The 19,392-nt window shown below is 31.7% G+C and overlaps 1 protein-coding gene and 4 long non-coding RNA genes across 5 annotated transcripts; 4 read left to right on the top strand and 1 right to left on the bottom strand.

Annotated features, from left to right (window-relative positions):
* The first annotated feature begins 1,328 nt into the window (after window positions 1-1,328).
* Window positions 1,329-1,807, top strand: LOC142219463 (uncharacterized). Its single transcript, XR_012717588.1, has 2 exons — window positions 1,329-1,530; window positions 1,598-1,807. It is a non-coding gene; the product is annotated as an uncharacterized LOC142219463 (long non-coding RNA).
* Window positions 1,808-4,216: 2,409 nt separating this feature from the next.
* On the top strand, window positions 4,217-11,110 carry LOC142222578 (uncharacterized). Its single transcript, XR_012718328.1, has 3 exons — window positions 4,217-4,458; window positions 4,542-5,140; window positions 10,476-11,110. It is a non-coding gene; the product is annotated as an uncharacterized LOC142222578 (long non-coding RNA).
* Window positions 11,044-12,652, bottom strand: LOC142222577 (uncharacterized). Its single transcript, XM_075292788.1, has 2 exons — window positions 11,920-12,652; window positions 11,044-11,650 (listed from the first exon to the last, which is right to left on the bottom strand). Exon 1 carries the CDS (start codon window positions 12,541-12,543, stop codon window positions 12,112-12,114), a length of 432 nt encoding a protein of 143 aa, XP_075148903.1. The 5' UTR covers window positions 12,544-12,652; the 3' UTR covers window positions 11,044-11,650; window positions 11,920-12,111.
* Window positions 12,653-12,742: 90 nt separating this feature from the next.
* On the top strand, window positions 12,743-15,176 carry LOC142219462 (uncharacterized). Its single transcript, XR_012717587.1, has 4 exons — window positions 12,743-13,034; window positions 13,866-14,229; window positions 14,294-14,614; window positions 14,679-15,176. It is a non-coding gene; the product is annotated as an uncharacterized LOC142219462 (long non-coding RNA).
* On the top strand, window positions 13,087-13,563 carry LOC142219461 (uncharacterized). The gene is made up of 2 exons (XR_012717586.1): window positions 13,087-13,312; window positions 13,370-13,563. It is a non-coding gene; the product is annotated as an uncharacterized LOC142219461 (long non-coding RNA).
* Window positions 15,177-19,392: the final 4,216 nt, after the last annotated feature.

Below are 19,392 nucleotides of genomic sequence, written 5' to 3'. Positions count from 1 at the left end.
GAATTTTAGAGCGATGGCGTTAAATGCTAGTAAAAAACTGTTCACTCCTAAATAAATTTATGTTTATATTATAAAATTATGTATGTATGTTTATACTCGACTCCACGTTCTTCTTTTGTTAGTTTTTGAATTCCTTCCAAATTTTAAAGTTTTGTACAAAAACAGTTTTTTATTACAAGATTGTTATTTTTGCAATAAAAAATAATATTTTATCCAAAAATGAGTCAATTTCGTTTATATCAAGCACTGTTACTGACTATAAATCTTTAATAACGCACATTTCGAAGTTTCATTTAAAAAAATTAATATAGTATAAATATAAATGTGTAAATTAAAAAAAAAAAAATGTTCGGTCGGAGCAGGGATTGAACCCACGACCCTTTGCATGCAAGGCAGACATGCTAACCACTGCTCCACGTGGCAAACAAATGTATGTTTCTGTTAAATAATGTTATGTTTGCATGGGCTCGTGGGCGCTGCAAACTATGCTATATAAATGTAACTTAAAACGATAATTATCTACTGGTGACTATAACAGCTACGTAGCCCAGTGGATAGTGTGTTGGTTTACAAACTGTATGGTCCTCGGTTCGATTCTCCGTGCAGGCGAAAGGTAAAATTTAAAAAATTTATAAAAGTGAATAATTTCTTCAACATTATTTGTATTACCGAAAAAGGTGCCAATAACTAAAAAATTTCGTGGAAGTGAAAATTACGAGTATGTTAGGGAATGAGCACAATGGTGTTTGGGAAAAATTCTTCCAAGCATATAATATTTTTGGCTCAAAATGCTTCCAAACATATAATATGTTTACATAAAACCAACATATTAATGTTTCGGCAGTATGCAATAATATATGTGCTTCCTGCAAAATATGTTTGGAACATATGTTAAAGAAGCGATTTTTTTTGAGGGTGTAGTGTAGTGTATTATTATATATTTTATTTTGATAAAAATGAATAAATTATACAAAATGCATAGAATTTTGGCTTTGACTTTCAAATTAAAGTGGGGATATCATTCATACAAATTTAGGTTGAAAAGTATTTGCAACGATGTTAATTTTGAATTTGACTCGCATCGAAAATTGTTTGACAAATTATTGAGTTGCGATGCATTTCAATTTGAGGATAACACTTGAGATATTATTGCTAATGTGTTGAATTTCACTGTTGAGGGTAATGTCTGTTTTTTGTTGAGAACACGATTTTCTCAACAATTTCTCAACTTGAATATTACCCTAATTCTTTGAAAAAATGTTTGAAAAATTGTTGAAATTTAGCATTTTTCAAACGTTTGTGTTTATTGGGACAGACTCGTAAATGTCACCACAACCATCGCGAACTGTGATGGAGGAAGCATATCAAAAAGTACAAAATGTACATGAAAGTATTTTGCCATCACTACTGTTAGAAGAGCCATTTTATTTTTTGTGAAACGCCAAGCGCAACCAGCTTGTTATATTTTATTTAAATAAAAACGAAAATAAAGTTCTGAAAACATAGATATTACGCTTAAAATTGTGAAAGGTATATGGTGAACAATTTTCGACTTTCCAAATAGAATAAAGTGATCGTTTTTCAAATATTTTTCCAGGCACGCTGTCTCCATCGAATATTAACAAACTGGCTGATAGACGCTGCAGTATGTAACTTGCTATTTAAAACTCAACATCATTCTTTTATTAATGCAAAAAATTATGTTAAATGTGATGAGATAAACCGAAAAATGTTATATTTATAAGAAATTATAAATGTTTAATCAAATCAATAAACATCTACACAATCGTGTTTTACTTGACCACAATGATTCTTCTACAATTACCTTAAAATTTACTTTTTCTGATAGTTTGCAGGGGTTCTTATTGGCGTCCTTCGAAATTGATCTAAATAGGCACCTAATAATTGCACTGATGAGAAACTTTTTCGTAGTAACTTGGCGTGGTACAACTTCTCAATAGTGACGGCGCTTTTCCGACGAGTTTTTGATGTCGTATATGATTGTTTTCGACGTAGTGGGGATTCTCAGAAGCGCCCCCAAATTCAAAAATTGTTGGCAGGATCTTTGCAGAAAACTAAAATTATGGATTCTACGTTCTTGAAAGCTGACCGATGAAAAAAGGGTGGACAATTAACTGGAACTGCTTCAAATAGTTTATAATAATTGGTACGTCAATATGGAAAATTAAATCAACACTTTAGAGAAATCACTAAATTTAAATCTCTTTGCAGAAAACTAAAATCTATGGATGCTACATTCTTGCAAACATCGACAAGGAAAAGTTTCCAGAAACATTACAAGTGCAACCAATTAAAATTGTTAAAAACAACAAATTGTTGAAATCAACAACTTCTGGATGAAAATGTGCATCACATCGTCAGTTTAATTCATATGCTATTATCAGTTTAAAATGGATATTTTGTGAATTCCTTCTGCTGGAAATCAATTCTAACACGCGGTCCAGTACCCTACCAACATTTTTTTGAATTTGGGGGCGCTTTTGAGAATCCCCACTACGTCGAAAACAGTCGTATACGACATCCAAAACTCCTCGGAAAAGCGCCGTCACTGTTGAGAAGTTGTACCACGCCAAGTTACTAGAAAATAGTATCACATGAGTGCAATTATTAGGTGCCCTTCAGGACACATTTAGAAGGACGCCAATAAGAGTCCCTTCAAACAATCAGAGAAAGTGCATTTTAAGATAATTGTAAAAGAATCATTGTGGTCAAGTAAAACACGATTGTTTAGATGTTTATTAATTTTATTAAACATTTATAAATTCTCATAAATATAACATTTATACGACTATCACATCACATTTAACATATTTTTATGCATTAATAAAAGATTGATGTTGAGTTACATGTTGTAGCGTCTATCAGCCAGTGCTTTTATTCCCAATGAGGCAGCGTGTCTGGAAAAATATTTGAAAAACTATCACTTTATTCCATTTGGAAAGTCAAAAATTGTTCACCAATATACCTTTCACAAATTTAAACGAAATAACTATGTTTTCAGCACTTCATTATCGTTTTTATTTAAATAAATTATAACAAGCTAGTTGTGCTTGGAGTTTCACAAAATATAAAATGGCTCTTGAAACAATAGTGATGGCAAAATACTTTCATGCGAATAGTGATGCAAAATACTATCACAGTTGGCGATTGTTGCAGTGTCACTTACGAGTCTGTGGTAGCGATGAGGATGAAATGGAACTTTGAAATGCTGGCAGGGTACGTTCCTAATTTCAAATTGCCCGCATGTTAATAAATTTTAATGCTGTTTTATGACACCAAAAGGAAGGAAATTTAATTATCAATGCAAAAGTGTTTGCTAATAATGTTTAAGATATTTAAAGTTTTGTTGTTTGTTTTTTTTTGTTCTTATTTGTTGATATGTTTAATACGATTATTATTTATCAATTAGTATTGTAGTGTATTATGTAGTGTAGTGTATTATTATATATTTTATTTTGATGAAAATGAATAAATTATACAAAATTCATAGAATTTTGGCATTGACTTTCAACTTGAAGTGGGGATATCATTCATAGTGTTTGCACGGATGTTAATTTTGAATTTGACTCGCATCGAAAATTGTTTGACAAATTATTGAGTAGCGATGCATTTCAATTTGAGGATAACACTTGAGATATTATTGCTAATGTGTTGAATTTCACTGTTGAGGGTAATGTCTGTTTTTTGTTGAGTACGCGATTTTCTCAACAATTTCTCAACTTGAATATTACCCTAATCCTTTGAAAAATTGTTGAAATTTAGCATTTTTCAAACGTTTGTGTTTATTGGGGATATTCTGGATAGAACACCAGTGCAACGATGTTCTAGATAGCCCATACAAATGTTGCATCCAGTGCAAAAAGAAAACAGTCCTAATGTTAATTTTGAATTTGACTCGCATCGAAAATTGTTTGACAAATTATTGAGTAGCGACGCATTTCAATTTGAGGATAACACTTGAGAAATTATTGCTAGTGTTTTGAATTTTACTTTTGAGGGTAAAGTCCGTTATTTTGTTGAGAACGTGATTTTTTCAGCAATTTCTCAACTTGAACATTACTCTAATCCTTTGAAAAAATGTTTGAAATTTAGCATTTTTCAAACGTTTGTGTTTATTGAGTAATTTCGTATTTATTTAGGTGGCAACGCAAAAAAAAAATAAGGCATCCACTCATTGTGAATGATCATCCTCAATTGAAAATATTGTCAAAACATAGACAGCACAAATTTGTAAGGGAGATAGAAAATAAAAAAAAATATTATTCTGAAAGGTGTTTGTCACATAGCCAAGTATTTCTACGGAGTCCGTGAAGTATAAATAGTTGGACAAAAATAAAAGTACAATGTATTGGCTTTCTGTGTATCGGCTTGTGTTTGTTTTTTTGTACTCAAAAACAAAAGTGACAAATACAAAAACATGTTCAACAACATCGAAACGTATGTATGAAAATAAAACATTGGAATATTTCATTAACAAATTAGGAAACAAATTGATTAGTATTTGTTTTTTCTTTGTACAGGTTAATTTTCATGTAGCATCGCATTTGTTATTTTCGAGGGGAAATATTTTTTGTGGCCTCTGTTATGAGTGGTGTATAATGGAATTGCAATTTGAATTGACATTATTTGACATATGCTCCCATCATTATTTATATTACAAGGATAAGAAAATGCATGGGTCTAAAAGCTGGCAGGCGTCATGGAATCCATATAACTCAAATGAAGAAAATAATTTTTGAGAGAAATGAACACTGTGCTATATTTTCATAGATGGCCATAAATATATCTAAAAGGATAGCAATGTTTACCACATTGCTTCAAGACGTTTGTGTTCCATTACCTAGGACAACTTTCTACTTGGATATTGGCTATTAAAAAAAAAAGATAAGTACATTTTGAGTTTCAATTTTTTCCGCTTACTAATATTTTTGTTTTTTTACAGGTAAAAATGTTTTGATTGTATCTAATGTATTTCTTTTCTATTTCCTCAGGAACACCATGAATATTGCTGCTTTTGGATTTTGTCAGTATGCTGTACCACTTCAATGACTATAACGACAATCTTTTTATGCTGTATGATGTCATCGATTATAACACCATTACCTGCCAGTATATCTGGGTGAGAATCGTTTTTAGTGTTATCCTTAGTTCGGTAGTAAATTCGCATATTCTTCGGGTTTCGTTTACTGTTTTAAATGTTGTGCGTGAATTACTCCAATCAATTTTCCGTTTAGATTTTCTATTTCGTACTGACAATTTCCTAAAGGCCGCCTTATCCTACATTTTAGCCATTGTTTGCACAGTTTGGCGTTAATGCCCTTGGAAAAAATTTTTCTATACCTTTCTTGTCCAGGTATATATTTCACAACCCTTGAGCGTTAGTTATACGTATTTTCATTTCGTACATATGCGTCATGAAGTTTCGCCTTTATCATGTTCGTGACCAGTTGTATACGAGCTGCCCTAGGTAGAATTTGAATTTCACTGTCTGACATGGCTCCTAGTCTTCTTAATATCTCATATGCATCTGCATGTGTGATCATATTGCAGTGTTGCCAGGTAATTTTTGATTCTTCCCCCCAAGTTTTAAGAAAAAAAAAACCCTAAATTGGTCTAGACTTTTTTCAAAAACCCCCAAAAAATTTAAGAATCAAATTTTTCAAAATTTCTTTTGAAGTAAATAAAAATCAGTAGATAACATCATTATACCACTTTTCACAAATTCGGGTTTATTTGTCTAAAATTTCGTTCCTGAGGAAAGTAATTTTTCTATGGGTATAATAATACCAAATGTATATCAATATAAAGAGCAGACAAAACAATATAATTCAATGTAAATCTATAAATGTAAATAAATAAATCTTTCAAATCAAATTAATTAAAACAACGGCTTATAAAGTATAAATAATAGGAATAAAAAATAAACAAAAATTAAAGTTCAGTAAATATATATATATATAAATATATATATATATATATATATATATATATATATATATATATATATATATATATATATATATATATATATATATATATATATATATATATATATATATATATATATATATATATATATATATATATATATATATATATATATATTATTCGCCAAAATTGTAGGTGTGAACTTATGAGACCAATAATTTAATGTTACAATACCATTTCTTAATTTGTTTTTAATTGTATCAAATACTAAAAATGCCCCTTCAACAGATGCGTTTAAAACAGAATGTCATTGCTTACTTGCTTGTATTTAAGAACATGGGTTGATTTCCCTCATTTTTTTTTTCAAAATTCATGCCAGAATTGTTCCAAATTTTGTTGAGAATTGCTCCACTTTATAGGCTCTAAAATCATTTTTTACCCCCAAAAATACCCCCAAATAAATGTTACCCCTAAAAATCCCCCTAAACGTGTAAAAAACCCCTAAATTTGGGGGGAACCCCCCAACATGGCAACACTGTCATATTGTAGCCTGTCAATGCGAAATACACCCGTAGAAGCATGAATTGTCGAACGTAGTGAGCATTCTATGCACTTAAAAAAAATATTGTCGTGAGGTCAAAGATTTAAAATACGAATGCAAATTTTGCTTAGCATAGAAGACACATTTCTCTTATATAATGTTTTTTCCTTGTCCAAAAGTCGATAAACTTTTCAATAAAGTCGTATTGTCCTTATAATTAAGTGATTTCACTTAGAAATGGCTATCATAACATGAAAGAAAAAATTTTTGGGCTAAGGTCAACTTGACTATAATTATTCAGAAAAGTTCTTTAAATTTAATGAAATTGTCTTTAAATTTGTTGTCTTTTTGCATCTTGACTACAAAGTAAAAAATCGCTCAACACTTTATTTTAAAGATGTTTTTTATTTGAAAAATAGCATAATTTCTGCTGGATGTCGAGTCTTAATTTGGAAAATAAAGTTGTCGTTAACTCGTTTTTAAAGGACTTGGATAGCTTATGAAGAAAATAAGCTGAAAATTTGCTTCCTAGAAGCAAGTACACAAAACCCAAATTTGAAAAAGAATTGTGTCTTAAAAATATACTTACTTGTATTCTCCGCTTCTTTGGCTCGGAATCAATACCAAAAGTTTTAAAGTAAGGACAAAATCTTTGGATCCTGGCATGCTTTTTTTCAGTGTGGCCGAAAATTTTTCGTCCCAGCGGTTCTGATCGGTCTGGAGATAACTTCTTATTTCACTACGAATGGCCTGATTCACCCTCTCACTTGTGTTCGATTGTGGTGAATGTTTAGGTCTCCGCATATGACGTATACCAAATAGTTTCAACATGTTCTGAAAACCTTCTGAAATAAATGGTTTCCCATTATCCGAATGGATAATTTCAGGCACATCGAATTTGTGGAATATTTCTTCAATGAGAAATTTATTTACTAATTGTACCGTAGCCTTTGGCGTAGCCCTTAGTATCACAAATGTTGTTTTGTGATCAAGCACCATAAAAATAAAATTTTTGTCAGACCGTGACCGTGGATAAGGTCCCAAAAAATCTATATACATATTTTTTGAAATGGCCTATCTGTTACTGTTTCCTTGCCCATAGGAGGTCTTAATACCTGGCTAGGATGTTTATTTTCCTTGCAAGTACTACATTCCATAATAAAATACCTAATTTGTGTCATCATGGATGTCCAGTAAAAGAATTTTGCAGCGTTTTTGCTATTTCACCATGAGATGTATTATCCTCATTGGATTTTCTAATCACTTTATTCGTTAATTTATCAGGTAGCCATATTCGCAAACAATCATCCTCGTTTTCACTCTCATCATTATTGAATTTTATACGCTTGTATACCAAACCATAGATCTTTATTTTGTTGAATTGTGTCAATTAATTGTACATATTCGTCACATTCTGTCTCACTTCGATTTCCTCCATGTCGTGATAGCATGACAGGTACCACTTCTTGATGCCTTTTCTGTGTTCTATATCGAACTTGTACATTCCACAATAAAAATACCTAATTTGTGTCATCATGGATGTCCAGTAAAAGAATTGTCGCATACTATGCAGCGTTTTTGCTATTCCACCATGAGATGTATTATCCTCATGGGATTTTATAATAACTTCATTCGTTAATTTATCAGGTAGTCAAATTCGCCAACAATCATCCTCCTTTTCACTCTCATCATTATTGAATTTTATACGCTTGTACACCAAACCATCGATCGATTTTGATTAATTGTGTCAATTAATTGTGCATATTCGTCACATTCTGTCTCACTTCGTTTTCCTCCATATCGAGTCGTGATAGCATGTCAGGTACCACTTCTTTATGCCTTTTCTGTGTTCCATATCGGACTTGTACCCTAGGATTTTCAATCTCCAGTGTGCTAAGCGTCCGTTCAGGTCATGTTGTCGCATCAGCCACTGTAACTCAATATACTGTCTGAAACGTTCAATCGCTAAAATTACTGCGAGGCATTCTTTCTCCGTCGTCGAGTACACACAAAAAAATTTTTTTCTGATTCAATCACGAAATTAATTGATCCAATTAATTTTTAATTGAAATGTCTTCAATCACAGAAATGATAGTATCAATTAAAAAATTAATTGAAGTTCAATTAAAAAGTTCATTGATCCAATTAAAAACTTAATGGATACTATTATTTTTGTGATTGATGTTTGTTTCAATTAAAAAAATTGTTGAATCAATTAAATTTTTAATTGAATATTTTTTAAGACTCAATTAAAATTTTAATTGGAAAATTTTTCGTGAAATTTTTTTGTGTGTAGTTACGTTGGATCGAATTCAACCGAAAAATATTCTATAGGATATTCTTCACCATCGTCATGCTTCAAGAGAACGGCAACAACCCCTACATTTCGGATATCTTTGGCACTTTTGGGTGGCCGAATATTGATGATTGCCACAACTTTTTTTTGAACGTCAGTCTTTAATTTGCCTCCATCTACTATATACCCTAAGTATTTGAGCTCTTTATGGCAACATTTTTAATCGACATCCAGCTGTGCTTATCATTTCCATATGTGTATCGAAATTGGCGGACACGACAAGTAGATCGTCCAGGTATACAAACACTCGGTGTTTCAACTCTGAAGGAATTACTTTATCCATCAGGCGGCACATTCTTTGAGCTGCATTACACAGTCCCAAAGGCATCACTTTAAACTGGTAATATGGACGGCCTTGTACTGTGAATGCAGTCAACGGACGGCTCGATTCCTCCAGAGGAATTTGCCAAAATGCATCCTTTAGATCAATCGCTGAAATAAAATGTGTGTCTCTAATCTCGATAGTAAACCGTCGATATTAGGCAGCGGATATGCGTCCTAGCGGATAACCTTGTTTAACTCTCGAGCGTCCAGGCAAAGTCGATTTTGGTACCTGGCTTGATCACGAGAGTAACATGATTATTCCACTCAGCATTATTCGCTAATTCTATTACATCTACCTCTAACATCCTATCAAGATCGTCATACATCAATTTTTGCACAGCTGGGCTTACTGGAAAATACCTCATTTTCTTAGGAATTGCATTTCCCATGTCAATGACGTGTTTTTCAATATTTGTTTTACCAAGCCCATACTCAGTGTAACAACGGAAAGAACGTTTCACTTCGTCCAACACAAGTTTTTGTCTGTCTGTCAATTCAAGTACTTTCGGGTCTTCAACATTTTTCAAATCAATCTCGTTTATCATATAGCAAATTCTTATTCCAATTTCATTCCAAAAGTCATACCCTAAGATCAATTCCTGTTTCAGATTAGGTACTAAGTAGAAAAACATTTCCCTAATCTTATTGCCACATTCAACTTTCAATTTTACCTTGCCAATAATTGATTGTTCCCTGCCGTTCGAATTTTAGAAATTATTTGCATCAGCCTGAATTTTTCTAATATTTTGTTTCCCAGGCAACTAATCGAAGATCCACTTTCCATTTGATCCTTGAATTCGTGCCCATTCAGTTTGACGCTCATGCGTGGAAACCTGTCTAACATTTGGATATGTTTCCAGTTCGTTATTGGTCTGTCCATATCTATAGTGGTTGCCATTGTTGTAAAAAGGTTGTTGGTTCGTTTGATATTGAAAAATATTTGTATAACATTGTTGTGGCACAATTTCCTGTTGTGGGGTATAATCGTTCAAATTTCTAATACCTCATTGACATTACACTTCCGAAATCCACTTTTAACTAGATTTCAACTGTCATTTGCCTTATAAAAAAGGAATTTCAAACCCACTTTTAGAAGATTTCGAGCCTAATGTGAATGAGGTATAATATTGTATATGTACATATACGTAAAGGAAAATATTGTTTTTGTTGGTGAAGCAAAAATCAAATTTACTGAAAATTAGAGAATTTTATTAACTAATTTAATAGTATTGTATTATTCTAACATTTATTAAACAATAAATAGTTAGACATTTTTTTTTAATATTGATTTTAGTTTCTTTTCAGGTTCGGATAACACAATATTCATTCTGGCTGCAATTTGTAAAAGATCCATGTGTAAATGGCAGTTTGGTCTTAATTAGGAAATATATTTTATTAACTAGTTTTATGTTAGTTTTAAAATTATTAATTGTAAGACATAAAATTGATGTAGTTGAAAATTTATATAATTTTTTTTAAATAAAAATCTCATGAAATTTGATAAGATTTAAAAAAAACGTATACAGTAAAATTTCTTGTGTTTCATGGCATATATCATAAATCGGTACAAAAATGTTTGTCACAGTCTAGTGGAAAACGTACAAAAATATCAACTTACCTTAATCATATACACTAATGGTTCGATTCTGTTTATTACTCAACGAATTTAATATTTCCAAAATTATAAAATAAAGGCAAAAGTGGAAGCAAGCTCTGTCATTCCATGTTGTATGTCGAAATCCGAATACAAAAAAGTTCATTTTTTTTTTAAACATGAAATCGTTTAGTCGAAATGCCATTGGACCACTTATTATACCTCAGACTCATATTTTTAAAATAAAATCAAATTTATTAATAACTTCACGCTAAGCAATTGTTTTCAAAATTAAAATATTTATTATTCAAATAAATTCTATAAAATTACAATTTGATTTCAATAATTTTTTTTTTGAAAAATTGATTTTTAATAGGAAAAATTTATATATACTGCCCATATTATATGCGAACATAAAATAACATACCATGTGAATGTGAAACACTTCCACGATCTTGATTTTACTCTTCATATTCACCGAAATTTTTGTGAAACTAATTAACTAACATAAGTCATGGTAAAAGTCGAATTAGGTACATGAAAGCACACAAAAAAATTTAAAAGTTTTAATACACAACTTTTATTACAAACTGTTTGCAATTCTATTAAATATGTAGGTGAAAATGTTTAATTCATACATGAAATTACTAATAGGCGAACTACAGTTTTATTATTTTTAAGAGTTGGTAAGAAGTAACACATTTTGATTTCTATTCGAGAATTCTCAGAAAAACACTTTCAGAAACAGCATTAAAAAATTAATTTCACATTAATATTTTTCTTATAAACTTTTATTAAGGGCAATATGAATTGTGTTACAATTGTCAGCTTCCTTGGTAAAAATGTCGGCATGGAATTCGGCGTAAAGTTTTCGACATAGGTGAAGCTAAGAATAAAAAAAATCAAAATGAGGAATTCAGTCAATAACAGAAAATACAAATAAAAAAAAATAATAATAACACCAGATTCTTACAAAAGAATACTTGGGGTTTCTGTCTTGCAAAGAAAAAATTGTATGCTGTCAAAATTCTTAACACAAATACGATTAGCATCGGTTTAATGGCCATAAATGTATGGCCGCTTCGATGGCACTTAAAAAAACTATTACTATTACTAAGGACTAAAATTTAAAAAAAAAAATAATCTTAAACCTACAATATATCGTAGTTCCTGGAATTTGATGGTTTTTTGTAAATATTTTAGGTGCTTTCTCATTCGATATAAAGGGTATATCGATCTGTTCTAACCAACCACCGACAACTTTTTCCTCTTAGTTATTTGTTTTCATAGAAAAGATGGATGAATTATGTATATAAAAATTTACTTCCAAAACTAGAAAATCTTTCACTAAGCAAATTTAACCGATTTGCGTTTCGATTTTTGCTTTGCAGCTCCTGATAATGTTTTCCTTTCCTTGGTTCGTCCCACATCTGATTCAGCCTTTGAATGTTTGCCTTTGGATGACTTTTTGGTTCCTTTCTTCTTTCCAGTTCGCATCATGGCATGTCCTTTCCGTTCAATCCGTTTACGCAGTTTGTCCTTTTCGCGAAGGGCTTCCTTTTGTTCTTCCGAAAGATTAGAACGATATATTCTTTTTTGTAGAGCTTCACGTTCTCGTAATACCAGCAAATCGTCCAAACTTAAGGCAGCTCTTCTAAGGCGTTTTGCATCCCTATCTCGGTTTCTTTGACTAATGGTGGATGGTTTTCTAGTTGCTGAGGCAGTGTTCAGCTTCTTTAATAGCGACTTTTTTCTATTTGATTGTCGTTTAGATGTCATTTTTTAATCTTTCCTTGACACTTTTTACTTTGTTTTGCTATGATTGCAATGTTAAATTGTTGTTAAATTCTTGTTTGACAAGAGAACGCTGCGTCTAATCTAACCAGTGTTGCCAGTTCTCACAACTAAAATGTTCAAGTTTTTAAATGGAAAATACCCCAATAAACACAGGATGAGCGTTTTTCAAATGTAACAGCTCTTCAGTTTGAGGGTAAATATCATTTTCAACATAAATTCAACTTGACTTGAAAAAGCTCATCTTCAATTCATCTTCAAATTGTTTGCGAATTACAACCAATTTGGCAAAATGTTGACGAAAACTTTGAAAATGTGTTGAAGATAATTGGAGAAAACTTTGACAAAACACTACCCTGAAATGCAACGAAAAAACCACATGGTTTTCAATACTACTTTGGACAACAAAGTTCGTGGAAGAAATACAAAAATGTGGAAATTTTTTAATAATCAATTGAAATTGCTTATAATAATTGGTAAGTAAAACTAAAACACGAAATGAAAACTTGAAGGAACCCTGCCAGCATTTCAAAGTTCCATTTCAACCTCATCGTTACCACAGACTCGTAAATGTCACTTCAACCATCATGAAAAGGTACATCAAAAAGTACATGCAAGTAATTTGCCATCCCTACTGTAAAAAAAGCCATTTTTTTTGTGAAACGCCAAGCGCAACCAGCTTGTTATATTTTAATTAAATAAAAACGAAAATAATGTTCTGAAAACATAGATTATACGCTTAAAATTGTGAAAGGTATATTGGTGAACAATTTGGTGATTTTCCAAATGGAATAAAGTGATTGTTTTTCAGATATTTTACAGACACGCTGCCTCCATGGAATAAAAACACTGGTTGATAGACGCAGCAACATGTAACTCGCTACTTGTAACTCAACATCATCATTAATGCCAAAAATTATGTTAAATGTAATGTGATAGTGGTATAAATGTTATATTTTTAAGAATTTGTAAATGTTTAATCAAATTAATAAATATCTAAACAAACGTGTTTTACTCGACCACAATGATTCTTTTACAACTATCTTAAAATGCACTTTTTCTGATTGTTTGGAGGGTCCCTTATTGGCGTCGTTCTAAATTGATCTATAAAGGCACCTAATAATTGCACTCATGCGAAACATTTTTGTAGTAACTTGGCGTGGTACAACTTCTCAATAGTGACGGCGCTTTTCCGACGTGTTTTTGATGTCGTATATGATTGTTTTCGACGTAGTGGGGATCTCAAAAGAGTCCCCAAATTCAAAAAATGTTGGCAGGGAAGTCACTAAACTCAAATCTCTTTGCAGACAACTAAAATATTTGGATGCTGATTCTTGGACACATTAAGAGGCTGGCCGATGAAAAATGGTAGTGGCTTATCGAGAAGAGAAAGTTTCCATAAATCAAAGTGCAACCAAAAAAACTTGGTATTTATGCTTTTCCATATCAACAACTACTGGATGATAATTCGCATCACATCGATAGTTTAATTTATATCGCATCATCGGTTTAATTTGTTATTTTGTGAATTGAAATTGCTGGAAATTTATTCCAATTATCTGGCCATCAAGTTCCTGAAAATTGCCAGTATTTTAATAACAACAATTTTGTAATACCAACGTTCTTGAGGAAATCACGAAGTACCTGGTCAGTTGGAAGAAATACAAATTGGTAAGTCAAAATAAAAAGTGAAATGAAAACATAATGGAAATCACAAAACTCGATTGTTTTGCAGAAAACTAAAATCATTGAATGGTATATTCTTGGAAGATGTTGGCCGATGAAGGAAACAACAAAGAAAAGTTTTCAGAAAACTTACAAAGTGCAACCAACTAAAACAAAGTGCAACAATTCCTATATCAAGAACTTCTGGGTGAAAATGTGCATCATCGGTTTAATTTGTTATTTTGTGAATTGAAATTGCTGGAAATTTATTCCAATTATCTGGTCATCAAGTTCCTGAAAATTGCCAGTATTTTAATAACAACAATTTTGTAACACCAACATTCTTGAGGAAATCACGAAGTACGTGGTCAGTTGGAAGAAATACAAATTGGTAAGTCAAAATAAAAAGTGAAATGAAAACATAATGGAAATCACAAAACTCGATTGTTTTGCAGAAAACTAAAATAATTGAATGGTATATTCTTGGAAGATGTTGGCCGATGAAAAACCGATGAAGGAAACAACAAAGAAAAGTTTTCAGAAAACTTACAAAGTGCAACCAATTAAAACAAAGTGCAACAATTCCTATATCAAGAACTTCTGGATGAAAATGTGCATTACATCAATTCACATCCCGTCATCAGTTTGATATTTTGTGATTTCCTCTTGCTGGAATCTATTCTAACACACAAGCCAGCAAGTTCCTCGATAGTAATTATTTCAAATTGCCAGCATATTAATGACACCGACATTATGGAGGAAATGGAATTATACATGTAAAAATGTTTAAGATATTTAAAGTTGTATTCATAGTTTTATTTATTAATACGTTTAATAAGATAATTACATTTTGATTGGTATAATATTATTATTTTCATATATTATTAATGTTATTTTTAAGATTATTATATTTGTTAACGAAAAAATAATAAAATTTACAAAATCCCTAGAAATTTAGTATTGACTTTCAGTTAGAACTAGGATTGACTTTCATACAAATTGTGGTTTGAAAGTATTCGCAACAATGCTAGTTTTTTATTTTTCTCACATTGAAAACTGTTTGAGAAATTATTGAGTAGCGATGCATTTCAATTTGAGGATTACAATTGAGAAATTATTGCTATTGTGTTGAATTTTACTGTTGAGGGTAATGTCTGTTTTTTGTTGAGAACGCGATTTTCTCAACAATTTCTCAACTTGAATATTACCCTAATCCTTTGAAAAAATGTTTGAAAAATTATTGAATTTTAGTATTTTTCAAACGTTTGTGTTTATTGGGACTCTACATTTATATGATAAGATGAGACAGGTAGAGTTCAATGTAGTAAACAACCACTTTTGAGAGCAAGGCATATTAAAGAGGTAAAGTCATGCAATCAGGTGACTAATATCGACATTCATCTTGTCAAAGGCTTTGTTTACGTTTAGTAGGTTTGTTTACATTCTTTGTGTACATAAATATTACAATACAACAACACTACACATACAAAAATGTCAACTTAAGTGACCTGCCATTTTAGTTTGACTTTCTAAATATCATGGGGTGTACACACGTTTGCTCGTGACTTTACCTTTAATTAATATTCCTTGTTTTGAGAGGTGTTCCGTTTTTAAAGTGGGAAGTATGGGAAGTTTCACTGTATTAATATCGGTCCGTTTTTTTGAATCCTCCAACATATAAAAAACATTGGAGTGCCCGTAGTGGGATTCACTATTCAATTTTAACGATTAATCGCAATATTTTAAAAAACCTAAAAGTGAAAAGCCGTTCTAATAATTTAGTCGGGCGGAACCGCCTTAAATGGTCTTAAATTAAAGGGAATTGCATATAGATTGATAATATCGCCCTTTTTTCTCTTCCGGCTATGTGCATTTCTTTTAAATTAGCAAACAATTTCGAATTTTGTAAACTGTTTTTGTGCTTTTCTTAAATTTCATCGTTTTTCGTAGCAGCGTTGCCAAGAGCAAACGATTTTAAGCCACGATTACTGTAGATCAGTTACAGAATGATACTATCGTTAGTACAGACAACTTTTTGGTAGACAACATTAACAATGCGATTATCGTGAAGATTTGGGATATTAACATTTTTATTATAATTACAAAAAATTATAATTAATGATGCTTTTCTTTTGTACATATGTAATTATAATAAAGATTTTTATAAATAAATATTCGACATTTATTTTCATCCGACCACGATTGATGAATACGAGCGAAAAGCGACTTTCAGCCTTTAATGTGTCTTACAGACTATAAGTTTTTTTCCGGACGGAATTTCTGTGTTTGTAAAGAATCTTACAGTGTGTCGAATCGATACGACTTGTCGGCGTTGACTAAATGTGTTACCGATCCCATAAACAAGCAGTAGTATCGATTATGCCTTCGGGCGTAACATATAATGTGGCCAATATATGGGATATGTTCGACACTAGTGCTCGTCCGGAATAACTGATAGTCTGTAAGGCGCATTATGTACGAGCACTGTCGTCCGGAAAAACTTAAATTCTGCACGGCGCATAAAGCGGGCGACCCACACCATTATGCAACACTGTTATGAGTGTACGTTCAGAATTGAACTTTTCCAATGAAAAATTAAAATTTCTTTTTGTTCTTGTTTTTTGTTTGATTAATAATAGCGAACAGTTCGATAAAGTAAAAGCCGGGTAACAAAATAATGACGCTTTTGTAATAGAGCTGTCATTCTGGATCGAATTTTATAAATCCCGGGATTTCAAAATTTTGAATCCGAAGATCCCGGGAATTTTTTTCGGGATTCTTTAAATATTTTCACCCTGCCAACATTTTTTGAATTTGGGGGCGCTTCTAGAATCCCCACTACGTCGAAAACAGTCGTCTACGATATCCAAAACTCCTCGGAAAAGCGCCGTCACTATTGAGAAGTTGTACCACGCCAAGTTACTACAAAAAAGTATCGCATGAGTGCAATTATTAGGAGCCCTTCTGGATACATTTAGAAGGACGCCAATAAGAGCCCCTTCAAACAATCAGACCAAGTGCATTTTAAGATAGTTTTAAAAGAATCATTGTGGTCAAGTAAAACACGATTGTTTAGATGTTTATTAATTTTATGAAACATTTATAAATTCTCATAAATATAACATTTATACGACTATCACATCACGTTTAATACATTTTTATGCATTAATAAGAGATTGATGTTGAGTTACAAGTTGTAAGTTAAATGTTGTAGCGTCTATAAGCCAGTACTTTTATTCCCAATGGAGGCAGCGTGTCTGGAAAAATATTTGAAAAACTATCACTTTATTCCATTTAGAAAGTCAAAAATTGTTCACCATATACCTTTCACAATTTTAAGCGTAATATCTATGTTTTCAGAACTTTATTTTCGTTTTTATTTAAATAAAATATAACAAGCTGGTTGCGCTTGGCGTTTCACAAAAAATAAAATGGCTCTTCTAACAGTAGTGATGGCAAAATACTTTCATGTACATTTTGTACTTTTTGATATGCTTCCCCATCACAGTTCGCGATGGCTGTGGTGACATTTACGAGTCTGTGGTAGCGATGAGGATGAAATGGAACTTTGAAATGCTGGCAGGGCAGTAATAACAATATACAGCGCATCTGAGAATCCCCATCACGTCGAAAACAGTCGTATACGATATCCAAAACTCGTCAATTTTATTAACGAACAAAAGTAACAAAGAAACATAAGTGTAAATTAAAAAGTAATTTCAAATTGCTACTTAACAAAAAAAATATGAACACAAAAATAAATTAAAAGCTATTTCATATTGTTTTCGTACTCAACAAAGGATTTTATCCCATTACATGCCAAGACCATTTATAATAAAAGCACAAATTTGAAATCATTTATATATTCAGACTTCAGTTAAAAAATATAAAAAACAAAACCAAAAAACATAAAAACATAAAAAACAAAGAAACAAAAAGAAATGTTGCCTAATTTCATTTATAAACAAAGTTCAAAGTTATTAAATTTTGTAAATTTTCTGTACTCAAGCGAGTACAATGGCAGGAAATGGGTTAAGGATATTATTTTTATATCATCTTTGTAAGTATTGTTACGTTTTTATATTTAGGCGTTTTTAATTACCCGACAATTAAAACACAGTTCTTTTAAATAACGACAATCTACAATTTATTTACTATGACTTCACACTTTACAATTCGTTCACACTGAAGTTATTCGTTTGACGCTTTAATTAAAGGTAGAATTACATACCATGCGTTCAACGCGTTAAATGCGTCCGATGATTGAAGAGTTGAAATTTCTCTTTGAAATCGAAAGCTCGAATAGTCTGCCGCAAACAGAAAAAAATCAACCCTTCCATCAACGCACGGATTGACGCATGGTGTGTAATTCAACCTTAAGACTGACTCGTTAGCAGCCAAGGCATATTAATTAAAGGTAAAGTCACGAGCAAACGTGTGTACACCCCATGATATTTACAAAGTCAAACTAAAATGGCAGGTCACTTAAGTTGACATTTTGTGTATGTGTAGTGTTGTTGTATTGTAATATTTATGTACACAAAGAATGTAAACAAACCTACTAAACGTAAACAAAGCCTTTGACAAGATGAATGTCGATATTAGTCACCTGATTGCATGACTTTACCTCCTTAATATGCCTTGGTTAGCAGCATGCGAGCGCTTTTATATATGACGGTGTGGCAATACGAGAACATTCTGGTAGCACTACAATATTCTGGCAACGCCAGAACATTCTTAGACAATGCTAGAAGGATCTACGACCATTAAGTTGTTTACCTGGTGGCTGCCAAACACATACACACTCACATAGATATATGCTCGCATTACTACAACAACAACAATAATGACAATAGACAATGAGATGAAATGAGAATGCAGAATAACAAAGCAAAGGGGTTGCTATTCTATGAGAGAGTAAGAACTAACATTTCGGTAAGCAAACAAAAGAACATAAAAGAAATTCAGGAAAATACTAGAAAATGAATAGATGATTCCAACAAGTGATAACGAAATTTTATCGTTACAATTTGAAATTTTAAATTAACGGAAACTAATTTAAATAAACTTATATCTATAATTATCAAATTCGTAACACTGCCTCCCGCTTAAGCCTGTTCGTCCCGAACAGGCACAGAACCTGTTCCGTAAGGAGCCAATCGTTCCAGA

This window comes from Haematobia irritans, chromosome 1, assembly GCF_050003625.1.
Source record: "Haematobia irritans isolate KBUSLIRL chromosome 1, ASM5000362v1, whole genome shotgun sequence".
Lineage (NCBI taxonomy): Eukaryota > Metazoa > Arthropoda > Insecta > Diptera > Muscidae > Haematobia > Haematobia irritans.
The sequence above is the reverse complement of the archived record's forward strand: the minus strand, read 5'-3'. Positions and strand labels throughout refer to the sequence as shown.